At 38.3% G+C, this 19,292-nt stretch overlaps 1 protein-coding gene across 1 annotated transcript in view; it reads right to left on the reverse strand.

The window, feature by feature from the left end:
* The window catches only part of Tex11 (testis expressed 11), a 211,350-nt gene that overhangs the window by 180,432 nt on the left and 11,626 nt on the right, over window positions 1-19,292 (reverse strand). The window contains exons 5-6 of the mRNA XM_013031614.1: window positions 9,562-9,642; window positions 9,354-9,473 (exon numbers count right to left, since the gene is read on the reverse strand). Of these exons, the coding sequence (XP_012887068.1) occupies window positions 9,354-9,473; window positions 9,562-9,642 (201 nt within the window). The remainder of the gene's footprint in view (window positions 1-9,353; window positions 9,474-9,561; window positions 9,643-19,292) is intronic.

A 19,292-nucleotide genomic window follows, 5' to 3' on the forward strand; every position in this document is an offset into this window, starting at 1 on the left:
GGCTGCAATGCTTGGTAAGAAATGTACGCATTATCCTGCCCATGTAATTGTAACCTCTCTGTACAGTATCTTCACAAATAAAATAAAATAAAAAAGTAAAAAAAATAAATAAGAAATGCAGGTAAGACTCCTTCTTAGCCAATAGCTGGGCACAGTGATGTGTACCTGTTATCCTAGCTGTGTGGGAGGCTGAGGTCAAGAGAAAAGTGGTCCCAGGGCAGTCTGGGCAGAAAAGTCTGGCTTCCAAGCATAGCAGCATATAGTCTCTCATCTCAGCTACAGCAGAAAATATAATATAGTCAGATCATAGTCCAGGTACATACCTACACAGGAAGCCAGACCTGATTCATAAATAATTAATGTGGGGAGGGAGAAGCTGGAGGCATGGCTCAGTGGAATAATGTCTGTCTAGCAAGCACAAGGTTCAAACTAAATTCAAACTTCAATACTCCCCCTAAAAAAGAATTCAAGGTATTTTTTGAGACAATTGGCCTCAAACATTTAATCTTCCTACCTCAGACTCCTAAGTGGTGGAATACTAATGTACAACACGACCCTTAACAAAAAGTACTTTCTAAGAATGGAAAAAGTTGGAGGATGGGAAGGAAAAATTGGGAGAGTACAAAGGAAGGAGCGACATTATCAAAAAAAAAAAAGGTACTCTTCACCTAACTTATATAACTGTAACCCTTCTTTACATCATCTTTATAATGACTATAAACATTTTCAAAAAATAAAATAACTAATTTAATAACTTTCTATATGTACCCCACAAGAAATAAATATTAAAAGGTACAGAAAAGAAAAGGATTAAATGTTTTTTCTTTCATGCATTCGTTACTAACGCATTTATAAGGTTATTTCTTTGTTGCTTTGTATGTCCCTCCCCCACAGTATAACCCCTGCTTTCACTATATGATGTCGGTATAATTTGTGGAGGAGAAGGGGAAAAACAAGTTGTTTAAGGATACAGGTGGACCCGTTGCAACAATGAGAAATACAAGTTGTCATGTCGAAAACGAACTTTACAACTTTGGTGGTGGTGGGGGAAGATTGGGGTGGGTGGGGGAGGCTGGGAAGGGATGAAGGGTAAACAAAGGAGGAGGCTGCAATGCTTGATAAGAAATGTACTCATTATCTTGCCCATGTAATTGGAACCCCTCTGTACAGTATGTTCACAAATTTTTTTTTTAAAAAAAGGAATGGAGAAACCCTACAGTTGCTATTTCCTTTATGTGTTATCAAATATTCTTGTGCTTTGAATGAGAAAAGGATTGAAAGACTGGAGATATGGCTCAGTTGTACAGTACTTTCCTACCATGTTTGAGGTCCTGGATTCCATATTCAGCATAAAAAGGACAGCCAAACAACAGTGGCTCATGCCTGTAATCCTAGCTACTCAGGAGGCTGAGATCTCAGGATTGTGGTTCAAAGCCAGCCTAGGCAGGAATGTCCATGAGACTCTTATCTCCAATTAAGCACCAAAAACTGGAAGTGGAGTTGTGGTTCCAGTGGTAGAGCACCAGCTTTAAGCAAAAAAACAACCTAAGAGACAGCACTCAGGAAAGCTCCGGTACCATCACACACACACACACACACACACACACACACAATTAGAAAGAAGAAAATGCTGTGGCTGGGGATGTAGCTCAATGATAGAGCAAAACTGCATCCTTTGGTTCTATTCCCAGTAACAAAAAAAAAGAGTAAAATGTCAATTTCTCTCTAGTTTTCCCTTCTGTCAAATCTATAGAATATAAACCTTGGCATTTTACTAAGTAGAAACCATGCTCTTTGCTTTTAATACTATATCTTATTCAAAAAGGAAACAAATTATTAATACAAAAGCCTCAATAGGGCAATTGTCTATAACAATTTCAAAATAATATTCTCATCTGCACAATACACATTCAATGAATATGCTCTGATTGAGTCCTTATTCACAGGGGAGAAAAAAATGTTTGCAGTGCTGGAAAAGAAACCAGGGGCCTTATGCATGCTAGGCAAGTTTTTCACCAGAGTTACACTCCCAGAAGAGAAAATCTTATTGAAGAGAAATGCTGAGTGACACACTTTATATTAGAGGATGGTGCTTTCTGTTCTTAATACATACAAAACAATGAGATTTTAATGTTCAAATCATCTACAAAATGTTTATCATTATTCCAGTCTTATTTTATGAATATAAGATCTGTAATAATCTAGGCTAATTTTGAATAGTTATTCATCTCTTGAAGCAAAATCCCAGCATTTTAAACCCAAAAGAGAAAATTCAAGTAAAAGAAATGTTAATGTGGCAATGTTGAGGGTATATAACTCAGTGGTGGAAAACTACGTAGCATTGTAAGTTCTGAAGTTCTATCCCAAGCAAGACAGAGAAAGACAGACAAAGAGACAAAGACAAAGATAGAGACAGAGGCAGACAAAAATAAATAGGCAGTAACAATCTTTGGTGTCAGAAAACCATATTGCCAGGTCTCATCATTTGGACATTATGCTTCATTAGATGTGAGATGATCCCCTACCTAAACTGATACAGTGAAAATAATGCAGGCTTTGGATTCCTAGCTTTTGCAACTCTTTGCTTACTAATCTTAAGCAAATCACAACTTCTTTTGGGGGAGGGAACGACACTGAGGTTTGAATCAAGTGCTTTGTGTTTGCTAGGCAGGTGCTCTGCTACTTGAGCCGCACCTCCAGTCTTTTGTGCTAGTTAGTTTTTAGTTAGGGTCTCAATATTTTACAAGGGTCTAACTCAGCTTCCATCCTATTCATGCTTCTTGTTGTAGCTGGGATGACCACTGTACCCAGCCTCATCTGTTGAGATGGAGTCTTGCAAAGTTTTTTTCTGCCAAGGCTGGCCTGGAACTTTGGCCCTCTCTATTTCTGCCTCCCACGTAGTGGGGAGGACATTGTAAGCCACTGTACTCAGCTATTAGTTGAGGTGGGTTCTTATGAACTTTGTGCACCTGGTTGGCCTCCAGCCCCAGTCCTCTCAGTCTCAGCCTTCCCAGATAGCTTGGATTACCAGTGTCAAATGCCACACCTGGCCACAACCTCTTTAAGTTTTAATTTTCTTCATTGTAAACTAGAATAGTAATGTCCACCACTTAGGATAGACCATGTGAAGATCAAATGAGACCACTGATGTGGAAGCATTTTGTAAATATTCACAAAATGTGCATATTAGGAGTGAGCGTAGCTCAGTGACAGAGCACCTGTCTAGAATGCACAGAGCCCTGAGTTTGATCCCCAATATTGCAAAAGAAAAAAGTGAAGCTTTGTCAGTCAAACTACCATCAGTGCAAGAAATAAAGGAATAAAATAATATTACTTGTTCCTAGGTGGTATTAGTGCAGATGAAGAGACCTCTCTGAAATAATATCCTAGCAGATCCATAAAGTATTTTCATTTATACTGATGGTTTAGCCTTCCTTATAGACAGAAGAAAATCCTCAAGACTCGATTTGAACTGCTGCTCGACAACAAGTCCATTATACAAGGAATACCAATCTACTAAGTGATGAGGACAACAAATCAATCCAGAGACAGCAAACTACATTGAATAGATCCACTACAAATGAATGCCAAGTTAACTGCACCCTTGTTGCAGCTATGCACCCTAAGATGTTGCAGCTATCAACAGGTACTACATCAAACATATAGTAGATAGTAAAAATTAGTTCCCTTCTTTGTTGATTTGCTTAATACAAATCCTTTGCTATTTCTTCAAGTCTCCTATAACATGTCAAATCCTCCAAATGCACTGTTCTCCCAAATTGCTTCACATCCCACTTTAATACAAATGTATTGACTGAAATACGCTAGATTCAAGGGAGAACCCAGTGTAATTCCTTAGAAATGCAAATTCAAGGTTATAAAAAATAAACACCAGGAAAAGGGGGATGAAGTGGAATCAAGGGGCAAGGGGCAGAAAAATGAAGAGAAGGGGAAAAAAGAATTCAACATATGGGCCTGGGAAGGTAGCTCAGTGAGAGAGTGCTTGCCTTGTATGCATGAGGCCCTGGGTTCGAATCCTCAGCACCACATAAGCAGAAAAAGCCGGAAGTAGCACTGTGGCTAAGTGGCAAACTGCTAGCCTTTAGCTAAAGAGCTGAGGGACAGGGCCCAGGCCCAGAGTTCAAGCCCCACGACTGACCAAAAAAAAAATTCAACATATACTGGGGCTGGAAAGGTGGCTCAGTGGTAGAGCACTTGCCTTGTATTCCTGAGGCCCTAAGTTCGATTCCTCAGCACCACATAAGCAAAAAGAAAAAAGCCGGAATTGGTGCTGTGGCTCAAGGGGTAGAGCGCTAGCCTTGAGTTGAAGAGCTGAGGGACAGCGCCCAGGTCAGAGTTCAGGTCCCAAAACCGGACCCAAAAAAATATAAAAATAGAAACAAAGAATTCAAAATATAGCCTATAAATTTAAAAAGTAAGGGAAGGGATGGGTAAGGGAGTGATGGACAAGAATGTTGAAAGGGGTGACATTGATCAAGATGTACTGTATTCATAAATTTCTTTGTTAAATGGCAACTACTTAAAGATGATTTTTAAAAAACCCTCAGATATCCCTTATGAAACATCTACTTCTCTACAATTTAAAAGGATGATGTTGATCAAGATATATTGTTTTGGAAGTGGCGCTATAGCTCAAGTGGTAGAGCGCTCGCCTTGAGCTGAAGAACTGAGGGAAATCACCCAAGCCCAGAGTTCAAGCTCCACGACCGACAAAAAAAAAAGATATATTATTTTAATAAACTGCTTTATTGAATAGAAACTCCTTTGTATAACTACTTAAATAACAATAAAATAAATAAATATCTACTTTATGTTCCTTTTTCATCTCAGAAAATTTCACCATCTTTTGACATCATTTATACTGGACAAGACCTCTCCCACTAAGCAGAGTTACCTACTCATCTTTTGCTTTACTGTGTAACTATTTTTTTTGTCGGTCGTGGGGCTTGAACTCTGGGCCTGAGCGCTGTCCCTCAGCTCTTTAGCTCAAGGCTAGTGCTCTACCACTTGAGCCACAGCACCACTTCCGGTTTTTTCTGCTTATGTGGTGCTGAGGAATCGAACCCAGGGCCTCATGCATGTGAGGCTAACACTCTACCACTGAGCCATCTTCCCATTCTTACTCTGTAACTTTTTATTTCTTCTAAAGCAATTGCCCTAGTTATAATACATCTATTTATGCACTCATATTTTCCATAAAACTTGTAAGTTCCAATAAGAGATGAACCACATACTAATGATCTTTTTATCTTTAGGACACAACGCACTGACTAAGCAGACATAAGTAAATGTTTTCCCTATACATATGAACCTGACTAGTGTCATTTCCATCTCCATATATGTCCTTAGAAAATAGTCTTTTCAGGTATTTGTCAGTATTAGTTCATACAACAAATGATAGCTTCTTAAAATTTAGTTGCAATATGAATACTGGAACCATATCAATGAACTATTCATACTGTCTACATTAAAACTGTCTATCTTAACTATCCTATACTTGGAATGTACCTTTTATATATGAGTGATTTTATAAAACTATGGGATGGAAATCTGAAAATATTGATTTCACAGTTATAGGCATGCAGAACTTTTGTGTCTCCAAAAATCTGAAATGAAACCTCAGCAAGGAGAGTTGGGTGGTATGGAAAGGCATAGAGGAGTAATTATTAAACAGCAGTCAGAGAGCAGGTAAAATGTAGACATACTGAACTTTAGACTTGTAAAAAAAATGATAAGAGTACTACTAGTCAAAATAGCAGAGAAGAGTGAGAATCGTCCTCTTCCCCACACCCATTAGACAAAGTCTGTGTTACTTCTGATCTATGCCATCATTCTGGTACTTAATATTTTCCCTTTTCCATTTTTCAACAATGTTTTCATGGCCTGTCTCCTAAATTCATTTATAGTTTTCTTTTGAAAAGCACCATGCTGCCTTGCTCAGGCTGACTTCAAATCCCTGTATACAAGTCATCCTCTTGCCTCAGCCTCCCAATTTGCTAGGACCATGAGCACACATGTCACAGCCTAGAGCATCAAGCTATAATTTTCTTGAGCAAAGTGACCATACTTTATACTTACATCCATATATAGCACTTAACCCTCAATATAGATCATTTATCTGCACAATTCTCTCTTTTTTTTTATTTTTTTTGGGTCCGGTCGTGGGGCCTGTACTCGGCCTGGGCGCTGTCCCTCAGCTCTTCAGCTCAAGGCTAGTGCTCTACCACTTGAGCCACAGCGCCACTTCCAGCTTTTTTCTTTTTGCTTATGTGGTGCTGAGGAATCGAACCCAGGGCCTCAGGCATGCAAGGCAAGCGCTCTACCACTGAGCCACCTTCCCAGACCATCTGCACAATTCTCATGGGATTTACTACTTTAAATCTTTAGTTCTTTAGCCCTTTATTTCACTAACTATAGTCTCCTTGATATTAAACTATATTCATCTTATGCTTTTATGGATTTTTCCCACATAGTAGCTGCCAACTCTGCTCATAGATGCTACTCATTGACTGTTAGTAATTTTAAAATAATAAAGCAACTGTCTAAACGGTTCAATAGTAAGTGCCCAGAGAATTATAAAACCTATATGTGCCTAGAGAATTACAAAACCTATATGATCTGTAAGAAATATCTCCAAGTTTCTTTGGGACAAAGAAACCCCACTAACAAGCACAATTGTTAAAATGGCCTTTAAAGGCATCTTCTGCCTAGCAGGTTTCAATAAAATTCGTAGACTCTACTAGTGAGAATGTATAAGAGAATTAGACTTCATTTCAGCTTTTAAAGGTGTCACCACCAATCAAACAATAATTATATAGTTCATTTCTGATCAGCCAGCTGAGGAAGATGTCATTTACATATCAACCTCTACAACACTGAAAAAAATGGTATAAGCTTATCTAGATTCACAGAACTGTAGCATTAAGAAGTGACTGAAAGGTCATACTAGTATCATTCTAAATGAGTGAAGAATTCCTTCTACAATGCATAATTCTTAGGATGTTTACACTTTTATTAACTGCCTTCAAGTGACAACAGACATCTTCTAGCAAAGATGTCGCATTGTAAGAATACTGTTATTAACAAAAGGTTACTCTCTACATTGAGCTGAAATTAATCTTGCAGTAAATTTTACCAGTTGGTCTTTATTCTATTCTGTCCATCTTGCTCTTTAATATGGAAGAGTCTAAAATATTCAAAGAGGGTTATAGTTCTTTTTTAAAAAAACAGACATCACTATATTCTCCAAATAACGTTTTTCACACTATTCCAATGATTTTATAGTGATTCCCAGAATTGATCACAATACTCAAAATGTGAATTAACTAGTATAAATTTCCTACCTAGATCTACAATTGTGTTAATTTTTGTTCTTATAGCTATATCACAAGACTGAATTAGCTTGAGATGAGCCTTGCTATGTTGCCAAGTATATTCTCAAATTCCTGGACTCAAGAGATCTTCTTGCCTCCAACTTCTGAACAGCTAGGACTACAGGTATGCACTACCACAACAGGCTATAGGTTTTTTTTTCACATGAATACTGTCAAGCCAAATGTACTTCTGTTGTACCCTAATATATAAGCTTTTATAGGCTGAGAGATATTAAGTGACAGACCAAAGGCATACCACAAGTGGGAAAAAGACTCATTATATAAAACAAAAACTTGTGTGATAGTGCACACCTGTGTTCCCAAGACAAAAGAAGCTGAGGTAGACAAATTGAGAGTCTGTAATTCTATTTCAAAATAGCAAAACAAAATAGAACTGGGAATGATGCCTTACACTTGTAATCCAAGCTACTCAGAAGGTGGAGATTGGGAGGTTTGTGGTTTGAGGCTAGCATGAGCAAAAAGATCAAAAGACCCCATCTCAACAATAAAAAGCTGGGTGAGGTAGTATGCACCTGTCATCCCAGCTATCTTAAAAATGTGTTCCATACTAGCCTGAGCAAAAATGTGAGAATTTATTAAAAAAATAAAGAAAGCAAAATAAAGCAAAAAAAAAGCTTTAAGAAGATATAGAGTATATGCCTAACAAGAGAAAAGCACTGAGTTCAAATCCCAGTATTGCCCCCAATAGAGAGCTAAGGTGCAATATCAACGTCTGCTGTCAGTATTTTACTAGTTGACATAAAGTAGCCCACAAAGGACAGTGACACTAAAAGATGAGTTAAAATTATAAAAAGGAGGCTCATTTGTACAATCTCATTTGTACTACCAGGAGCAGTAGACAAAGTCTTAGTTCTGGTTTTAGATATTCAAATAAATCATGTTATAGCTATGAATTTCAGTTTCATCATTTACAAAATAAGGGGATATCCCAACTATATGAATATATGAAAATCACTGAAACATTATAAATAGGTGAATTTTATTATAAAAGAATTATATAATTCAAGCCACATACCATAACCCTAGCTACAAAGTAGACTGAGAACTGAGAATTACAGTTCCAAGCTAGCCCAGGCAGGAAATTTTGTAAGACTCTTACCTTCAATTAATGACCAAAAAAGCCACAAATACAGCTGTGGCTCAAGTGATAGATCACTAGCCTTGGGCAAAAAAGCTCAGAGAAAGCACCCAAGCCCTGAGTTCAAGCCCCAGGACCAGCACAGAATAAAAAAGAATTATAGTTCAATAAAAGTATTCAAGAAATAAAAGGAGTTGGGGCTGGGAAGGTGGCTTAGCGGTAGAGTCTTTGCCTTGCTTGCATGAGGCCCTGGGTTTGATTCCTCATCACCACATAAACAGAAAAGGCCAGAAGTGGCACTGTGGTTCAAGTAGTAGAGCACTAGCCTTGAGCTGAAGAGCTGAGGAATAGACCCATAACTGACAAAAAACAAAAATAAACAAATAAAAATAAATGGTACATGTTACATGCAGTGGTTGAAAGTGATTGATGTTCAGTAATAGTCTTTCACCCTCACCCACACACAAAATAAATAATCATTTGTAATCTCCTGTGGATATAGATTTTTTAAAAAGTAAGCAGCCAAATATAATACCTTATTAAAAGGCAGTGATAGGGCTGGGAAGGTGGCTCAGTGGTAGAGTGCTTGCCTTGCATGCATGAGGACCTGGGTTTGATTCCTCAGTACCACATAAGCAGAAAAAGCTGGAAGTAGCACTGTGGCTCAAGTGGTAGAGTGCTAGCCTTGGCTGAAGAGCTGAAGGACAGTGCCCAAGCCCAGAGTTCAGGTCCCACAACCGACAAAAAAAAAAAAAGGCAATGATACCTGACTTTCTTCTAATAGGTTTTATCTCATCAGTTTTGCATTTACATATATACAAAATGTCCTACTGAAAAGCTGTAGTGTTTATGATACCTACTGATTCTGCTTGGTAAGTAAGTACTTTGAAAACTTCCTTCTCCACAACAACCTTCTGAATGAGCAAATGGGTTTCAGTGCAGCACTGGTCAACTAATATGGCATAAAATTGTTCCAGCCTCTGCAACAATAAAACAATACAATACAATGATGAGGATAACCACATGTTTTATTAGTAACTGTCATAGCTAAAATAAATAATAACTTACACTCATGGCAGAGTAAAAAAACCCATCAGCAATCAGAGCATTTCCAGCATCCATCCATCCTTTTCCAGCTTTTATATTCATCTAGAAGAAAGAAGTTAGAAAATAAATTTTAAAAATTCACAGTTCCCCCATCTGACTGGGTGATATTAGAGGAAAACAACCCTGTCCATGTGACTTAATAGTTACACACTCCACAGAATACAAAAAACAATCAATATTTATTAGAATTCTAAATCTAAAAAAAATTGTTAATCAAAGAAATATCCCTTATATATTAAGCATCCAAGTAGTTGATATATAATATGCACAATTGCTACAGAAGCGAATACGAAATCCACCTGAAAAAATGAGCACATGGGACAGCCACCTCTCTACTATAAATCCTTAAAAATGATAACATACATAAATAAGAGGAAACATATGAATTTTTACTCTTCTTCTATAAAACTCTTGGAAAATAAGGAGTATTTTCAACAGACATGAAATTATGAAGAATGTCTAAAATCAAGCAGCAAATGGGATGAGGCAAAAACTGACATCTCAATATAGATAAAAGTAGAAAATGCAGAAAAAGCTCTGGGTGTGAACAGTAGGAGCATCACACAGTTGGCCTCATTCCAAACGCTATCCACAGATTCAATGCAATCTCCAGGAACATACTGATGTCAGATGGGCACAATGAATCAATCAGATTGTCAGTCCTACATACTTGGATGGTGAAGATTAAGAGGCAGCCTGATCAAAAAGTTAGCAAGATTCTATCTCAACCAATAAAAACCTGGGTACAGTGGCATGCACCTGCCATCTCAGTTACATGGTTAGTGTCAATAGGAATATCATGCCCCAAGGCCAGTTTGGGTATAAAAATATACCTAAATCAAAAAGGGCTGGGATGTGATTCAAGTGGAAGAAGGCCTGCCTAGCAAGCACAAGATCTTGAGTTCCATCTTCAGTACTGCTATCCCCAAAATTCCAATGTCAATTTTCCAAGAAATAGAAAAGTAGAACATAATATTTATATGGAAGCCCAAATTACACTATGAGCCAAAGAAATTCTGAGCAAAAGCAGCAATGCTGAAGGCATCATACTACCTGTTCTTTATTATTATTATTATTGTGAAAATACCGTACGGAGGGGTTACAATTACATGGGCAAGATAATGAGTACATTTCTTATCAAGCATTGTTGCCTCCTCTTTGTTTCCCCTTACCATTCCTCCCTTCCCACCCCCCTCAGCCCCTCCCATCCTATCCTCCCCCCCCCCACCAAAGTTGTAAAGTTCGTTTTTCGACATAACAACTTGTACTACCTGTTCTTAAAAACTATACTACAGCCAGCCTGGTGCCAATAGCTCACCCCTGTAATCCTAGTTACTCAGGAGGCTGACATCTGAGGATCACATTTCAAAGGCAGCCTGAGCAGAAAAGATTGTGAGACTCTTATCTCCAATAAACTACTTAGAAAAAGCCAAAAGTGGCACTGAGGCTAAAGTGGTAGAGTGCTAGCCTTGAGCACAAATAGGCTCAGGGACAGTGCCCAGCCAGGCCCAGAGTTCAAGCCCCATGATCCACAACAACAAAAAAACACAACTATACTACAGCCAGTTGCTGGTAGCTCATGCTTATAATCCTAGCTACCCAGGAGACCGAGATCTGAAGGTCACAGTTCAAAGCCAGGCTAGGCAGGAAAGTCCATGAGACTCTTATCTCCAATTAACCACCAGAAAACTGGAAGTGGCACTGTGGCTCAAAGTTTTAGAGCACTAGCCTTGAGCTAAAGAACTCAGAGACAGTGCCCAGGCCCTTAGTTCAAGCTTCACAATCAACAAAAAAAGCTATATTACAAAGCCAGTTTTTAAAAATAATATAATGCTGGCACAAAAAATAGAAACACAACTCAAGAAACTAATCCCTCCCAACCCTAACAAACCAATTACTAAATGGACAAGGGAACTAAAGAGAGACTTCTCAGAAGAAGAGATAAAAATGGCAAAGAAACACATGAGGAAATGTTCACCATCCCTGGTTTCAAGGAAATGCAAATAAAGACAACCCTGAGATACCACCTTACCCCAGTCAGAATGGCCCACATCCACAAATCAGCCAACGACAAATGCTGGAGTGGATGCGGAGAAAGAGGAACCCTATTACACTGCTGGTGGGAATGTACACTTATACAGCCACTTTGGAAAGCAGTCTGGAGGGTCCTCAGAAAGCCAAATATTGACCTCCCTTATGACCCAGTCATACCACTTCTAGGCATCTACCATGAACAACAGGAACCAATATACAAGGACACATGCACCTCCATGTTTATTGCAGCACTGTTCACAATAGCCAGGATATGGAAACAACCCAGATGTCCCACCACAGATGAATGGACCAAAAATTGTGGTATCTATACACAATGGAATATTATGCAGCCATTAGAAATGACAAAATAATGGCATTTGCAGGGAAATGGATGGAGCTAGAAGGAATCATGTTGAGCGAGGTAAGCCAAGAACGAAGAGACAAACGGTACATGGTCTCCCTGATAAGTGGATGCTAAATCCAAAATGTTAGGTGATATGGCAAAATTAACAGGACTTAAGAAACAAAGGTCTTCCACTCATCTGGTCGAATCACTACTAAATAACCCCCATGCTGCTGATCATGTGTATGGAATATATGTGCACACCGGAGGGGAACCAGGAGGACAACACAGAAGTAGAAGGAATCAGGGAAAAACATACAACAGCAGGACCCATCAACTGCACTGGACATTGACCAAAATGAACTAAGCAACTCAATGGCAGCGATGGGAGGGAGGGAGGGAACAAGTGGGAAAGAGGGAACAGCTGATGTTATGCAAAACAAAAGAAATGTACATATCACCCGATGTGGAAGAAATAACTGTATTGCAAAGCTCATAGAACTCATAAATGTTATAGACCATGATAGACAATTTTCCCCATGAAAGTTAGAATGTGTTTGTGACTTTAACTAAGCTTCACTATCCCACAATACTGTGAAATTTGGGAAATTATGCAACCACTTAATCACAATAAAAATTGAAAAAAATAGAAACACAGACTGTGTATTGTATCTCTTTCATGAGACCCATAATCTGTGTGTCTATGGAATTGACGAGAACCTGCAGAAGTAAGCCCATGCAGTACAGCCATTAATTCTTTGACAAAGGTGCCCAAACATACATTAGAGAAAAGACAATGATTTAACAGAGTGTTGGCAAAACTGAGTATCCACATGTAGAAGACTTAATATAGACTCCTTTCACTCTGTACAAAAAAGAAAATCAATTCAAAATGGATCAAAGCATTTAATGTGAAACTTTGAAGCTACTGTAGGAAGCCATAGGAAAAAATTCAAGATCTAAGTATAAACAACTTTCTGAATAAAACTTCTACAAGCTCAGTAAAAATAAACAAGAATTGGCAAATACAATTGCAACAAATAAGAAGTTTCTATATATCAAGAAAACAATTATCCAAATGAAAAAAATCTACAGAATGGAAGAAAATCTTTCCTAGCTGTTCATCAAAGTACCAGTCAGACTATAAAGAGCTTTAAAAAAAGTAAACACTCAGAACAAACAATCCGATTAATAAATGGGCAAATGAATTGGATAGACAGTTCTCAAAATGGCCAATAAACACGTGAATATCAGTGTCCTTAGCCATAAAGAAAATGCAAATCAAAACTACACTGAAATTTTATTTCATCCCATTCAGAATGGCAATCATCAAAAAAAAATATGCTGGCAAGGATGTGAGGAAAAGAACACATATACACTTTTGGTGGTAATGTAAATTAGTGCAGGCACTATGCAAATAAGTACAGAGCTTTTTCAAAAAAGCCTAAAAATAAAACTATCATATGATCCTACTATACCACTCCTGGGAATATATCCAAAGGAACGTAAGTCTGCATACAGTAGAGATATATCTGTACCACCATGTTTGTAGCAGTACTATTCAAAATAGCCAAGCTATGTGCCCATCACCTACTGAATAGATAAATAAAATGTGGTATATATGCATAATGAAGTATTATTCAGCTATAAGGAACAACGAACTTATGTTGTTTACTTACTTATGTAAGTAAACTAAGCCAAAATGGCATGTTATCATCTCGTATACAGAATCTTGACCTTAGAGGGGATAAAAAAAATGATACAAATGTAAAATGGGGAAGGGCTTGCTTGGGGTGGCATTAAGTGGTAGGAAAGTGATGGGGGAGTGATTTATTTAAGTACTTCATATACATGTATGAAAATTGAATGACACTCATTAAAGCTTCTTATAAAAAGGGGAAGAGGATAAAAAATAATAGAGATAGCAACTTTAATCATATATTATAGACATGTATGGAAATCACAATATAATCTCGTAGTACAATATACATGTGTACATATAATATGTATAATATGTATGTAAAAACTTTCCAAACATGTCTATATATGGGTAACCAAATAAATGAGGAAAACCAATACTACCAAAGGGCATTATATGCAATGAACAATACCTGAGAAAATAGAATTAAGACAGCTAACAGATGGAAGAAAAATAAAATTATTTAAATAATAGTCACAGTCAACAATGTGGTTCTTGTTTTCATTCTTTGGAATCATCAAAACCAAAAGGGCAAACTGAAGTGACAGAAACTGAAAGACTTAAGGGGAAGGGTAGAATGATAAAGATAGCAGTATCCCCACAAAGTAGGTCATACATATAATATCCAAAACTGATGAAAAATAAATTTAAATACATTATCTAACATTTTAAAAAGTATCTATCTGGGCTGGGAAGGTGGCTCAGTGATAGAGTGTTTGCCTCACATGCATGAGGCCCTGGGTACCATTCCTCAGCACCACATAAACAGAAAAAGCCAGAAGTGGTGCTGTGGCTCAAGTGGTAGAGTGCTAGCCTCGAGCTGAAGAGCTGAGGGACAGTGCCCAGGTCCAGAGTTCAAGCACCGTGACTGACAAAAAATAAAATAAACTAAAAAAATTAAAAGATCTATCTGATAAATTTTATATAGTATGACAAAAAATCAGAAGAGATTGAGGGAGATATTGTGAGATGATATGAAGTGAATCCTCATTTATCATAACAGCAATTGAACAGAACATAAACAAATCTGGTAAATCAAGAATTAGTTTTTGGAGCTGTGGCTCAAAGTGGTAGAGTGTTAGCCTTGAGCCTAGACTCAATGACAGTGCCCAGGCCCTAATTTCAAGACCCATGACCGACCAAAAAAAAAAATTAGTTCTTAGTGGGATTTCCCCCCTTTTTTCAATGTTAGAGATTGAACCCAGGGTCTTATGAAAGAAAAGCACACATTCTACCATTTACTTACACTTCAGACCAACAATTAGTTAATATGGCAAGAATTAATTATTCTATTTAAGTGATGGATAAGTGGAGAATTCATTGTACTATCTTATCTGATTTTTGTGAATGGTAGAGCTTTACCATAACATAATATCATTTTTCAGTTGTGGGGTATAACTCAGTGCTTACCTAGCATGTTCAAAGCCCTGGGTTGGAATCTCAATGCAATGAAAAACATATATGATATTAAAACCTTGGACAACCATGAGGGCGACCCACAGAACCAAGAAGGAGCTGTTCCGACAGACCTTTTGTAAAGGGAGAGATGTGTATCTTGAAAGCTACTTAAAATACACCTACTTGAAAAAGAAAAAACAGAAAACCTTGGACAAATGTTTTACCACAAAAAAATTGCCTGCCTCGGGCTGGGAAGGTGGCTCAGTGGTAGAGAGCTTGCCTTGCATGCATGAGGCCCTGGGTTCGATTCCTCAACACCACATAAGCAGAAAAAAAAGACCGGAAGTGGTGCTGTGGCTCAAGTGGTAGAGCACTTGCCTTGAGCTGAAGAGCTGAGGTACAGCGCCCAGGCCCAGAGTTCAGGCCCCACGACCGGACCAAAAAAAAAAAAGAGAGAGAGATAAAAAAAATTGCCTGCCTCTAGGGAGGGTTGGAGCAGCACTTTATCATTTCATTACTTTTCTAAACAATTTAATTGTATATGAAACATACATGTGTATTATTTCCAGTAAATATAATTACTTTTTTGTTATGCTGGGGATCAAATGCAGTGCCTCAAGCAGACTTAGCAAGCACTCTATCACTAAGCTACACCCCCAAACCTGTTCAATTTTTATTTAATAGCAATGAAAGATGAGGATTTTGGAATTCTAGCCATGATTGAATAGCTTGCTCCAAATTGATCTTCCCACTGAAAATAATTTTTATAAAACTGGACAAAATATAACTGCTTGATGGCATTAGAATGGCTATCATGTTAGGAAGGAGGAAAACACAAAAGGTGAATCCCTATGTAAGTCAGATAAAGAGTACATTTCTTTTTGAACAATGTCACCCCTTCCCTTGCTCTCTCCCAGGTTTTCCCTCCTGTCCCCACCCACAAGTTGTATAGTTCATTTCAGCATAGTGTCTAGTGAGTATCACTGCTGCATTTGTTCACCTTTTGTCCCTCTATTTTTGTGCCCTTCCTTACCCTCCCAAAGACATATAAATAACAAAAGCAAACTTAAAAACCCAGCAACAACAACAATAACAACAAAAAGGTGAGCCCTATAGTCATTTCAGCTTTACCATATCACATATGACACACAATTTATCAGGTGGTTGTCATAGAAACCAAAAACAATTACATGGCAAATACTATTTATTACCTGTATATTTACCTTCTCATTTTATACTTTATAAAACATATCCCACCAAAAAACCCCATGATTTATCCAGGGGCTGGAGGCTCATGCCTATAATCCTAGCTAACTCAGGAGACTGAGATCTGAGGATAATGGTTCAAAGCCAGCCCCAGCAGAAAAGTCTGTGAGACTCATCTCCGAAAACCAGAAGTAGTGCTGTGGTTCAAAGGAACAGAGCACTGGCCTTGAGCAAAAGAGCTCAGAGACATGCCCAGGCCCCATGACCGGAAACAAAATCTCTGTGATCTTTAATACTCTAAGATAGTAATTATTCTTATTTTACAAATGAAAAACCTAATCTTCCAAAGTTACACAGCTAGTAAGTCACAGGGCTGGAATTCAAACCTAGGTAGGTGTTCAGCCTTCAATTCTTGTACTTAACTGGATACACATGCCTGTAGTTCAGCTACTGGAGAGGCTGGCACAAGATGAGCAACTGATATCACAAATTAGAGACCAACCAGGATAATTTAGCAAGACTTCATCTCAAAATAAAAAAATAAATAAATAAGCCAATCATAGTGGTACACATCTGAATCTCAACACTCAAGAAGCAGAGGCCAGGGCTGGGAAGGTGGCTCAGTGGTAGAGCACTTGCCTTGCATGCTTGAGGCCCTGGGTTAGATTCCTCAGCACCATATAAGCAAAAAGAAAAAAAGCTGGAAGTGGCGCTGTGGCTCAAGTGGTAGAGTGCTAGCCTTGATCTGAAGAGCTGAGGGACAGTGCCCAGGCCCAGATTTCAGGCCCCACGACCAGACCCCAAAAAAAATTTTAAAAAAAAGAAGCAGAGGCCAGAAGATTGTTGAGTTTTACGCTAGCCTGGGTGTTATAATTTAAATAAGAAAGATTCCAGGATGATACAACTGGCTACCATCTAAAGTCTTAGATACTCAGGAGACTGAGATCTGAGGATCTCCATTTGAAGCTAACTAGGGAAGGTAAAGTCAAATGAGACTTTTATCCCCAATTAGCCAGCAAACCTGTAGTAGAGGTGTGATTTAAATGGTAGGGTGCCAGCCTTGAGTAAAACTACTAAAGGAGAGCACAAAGCCCTGACTTTAAGCCCCAGTATAAGCACAGAAAAAAAAGAGAGAAGAAGGGAGGGAGAAAAGGAAAGGGAGGGGGGAGAGGGAAAAGAGAGGAGGGAAGGGAGAAAGGTGGGGAGCTGAAGGGAAAGAGGAAGGGAAGGGAAGGGAAGAAAGGAAGGAGTTAGGAAAAGAGGGGAAGGGAGAAGGGGGAAGAGAGAAAGAGAAGGGGATAAGGAAGGAAAACATGTTTCTAACATGCTTACTCCCCTAATAGTGGTGTTATTTGGGAGAGGTTCTAGACACAAGGAAGCTGGAAGAAGACAGCCACTGGGACCCAATCCATGCAAGTAGCTTGTCTCTGGCCCTCTTCTTGCCTTTTCTCTCCTTCCTGGCCAGTGTGATGTGAACTAGTCTGTTCTGCCATGTCCTCCCTTTCCTGAAGTACTGCCAGCTCTTAATCCAGGAGCCTAAAGACTACCTTCCTCCAAATTATGTCATTATGTTTATGTCAAGTATAATGTCACAGAAATGAGAAAAGTATTTATCATGCTGGACTACATAATCAGCTTCTATCACAATTAAAATTAACTAATTTACTGATTAACTTTCATTAAGTAAGAAAACAAAATGCTGTACTCTTTTCCTTAACTCAGTGATTGTACATTTTCACTAGGAAAACTTTCTTTTTGTTTTCTGAGACAACATCTTGATATATATTCAAGGCTGACATGGAACTTACTATGTAGCCCAGGCTGGCCTCAAACTCACATCCTCCTGGCTTCAGCCTCCAACATGCTGGGATTACTGAAGTGTTACCATATTTTCCAGGTGAGAAATTAGCACTTATTTGCCATTTGAGAGGATTTTATTGTGATATTTACATACATATATATAGTGCGCATTGATCAAATTGACCCCCTCCACCATATTCCTATATGCTGATCAAATGACCCCCTCTAAAACATTCCAATTTTTTTCTCCCATTGTCCCCTTTTGTGAAGTATTTGGTGCTTTTCATTATGCTTTTCATCATCCTTGTAAGTGTGTGTATGTGTGTGTATATATTCATATTCATGCTACATATTTAATGTTCTTTGATTCTCTTCACCTTCTCCCTCCTTTCTCTTTTCTCCTCCTCATCTCACTGATCCACTCCTAGACAGTCCCAATTTTATATCCTTATCCATTACCAGTATTATTATCATCAGGATTTTAGGACTATATTCCACAAATGGACAAAGAACAGGCAATGTTTAGCTTTGTGAATCCGACATCTCATTCAACATCTCCAGAACTATCCATTTTCCTGAAAATAAATGATTTTTTTGGTGCCAGTCCTGAAGCTTGAACTCAGGGTCTGGGCACTGTCCATGAGCTTCTTAGTCTCCAAGGCTAGCACTCTACTACTTGAGCCACAGCGCCATTTCCAGCTTTTTCTGAGTAGCATGTTAGAGTCTCACTGACTTTCCTACCTAGGCTGGATTCAGACCACAATCCTCAGAGCTCAGCCTCCTGAGTAGTTTGGATTATAGGCGTAAGCCAGCAGCACCTAGCTCCTGAATTTCATTTTTAAGGCTGAGTAATATTCCATGATGTGAGTGTATGTTTGTACATACGTACATAGCATTTTTTCTTCATCCACTCATTGACTGAGAAATTCTTTTAAGTCAAAACGATAACATTCCCCTGGGAAGAAAAACTACTGCTCTATAAAGTTAGAGGTGATAAAAGCAAAAAGTAATTCATAGATCCAGACTTATACATTCAATATTTAGTTTACTGAACTACTATAATAAGAATTACAGTACCACTGACAGCTTTAACTATACTAATGATAAAAAGAATACAACAAAGGAGGAGGCAACAATGCTTGATAAGAAATGTACTCATTATCTTGCCCATGTAATTGTAACCCCTCTGTACAGTATTTTCACAATAAAAAA

This window comes from Dipodomys ordii, unplaced genomic scaffold (assembly GCF_000151885.1).
Source record: "Dipodomys ordii isolate 6190 unplaced genomic scaffold, Dord_2.0 Scaffold142, whole genome shotgun sequence".
Classification (NCBI taxonomy): domain Eukaryota; kingdom Metazoa; phylum Chordata; class Mammalia; order Rodentia; family Heteromyidae; genus Dipodomys; species Dipodomys ordii.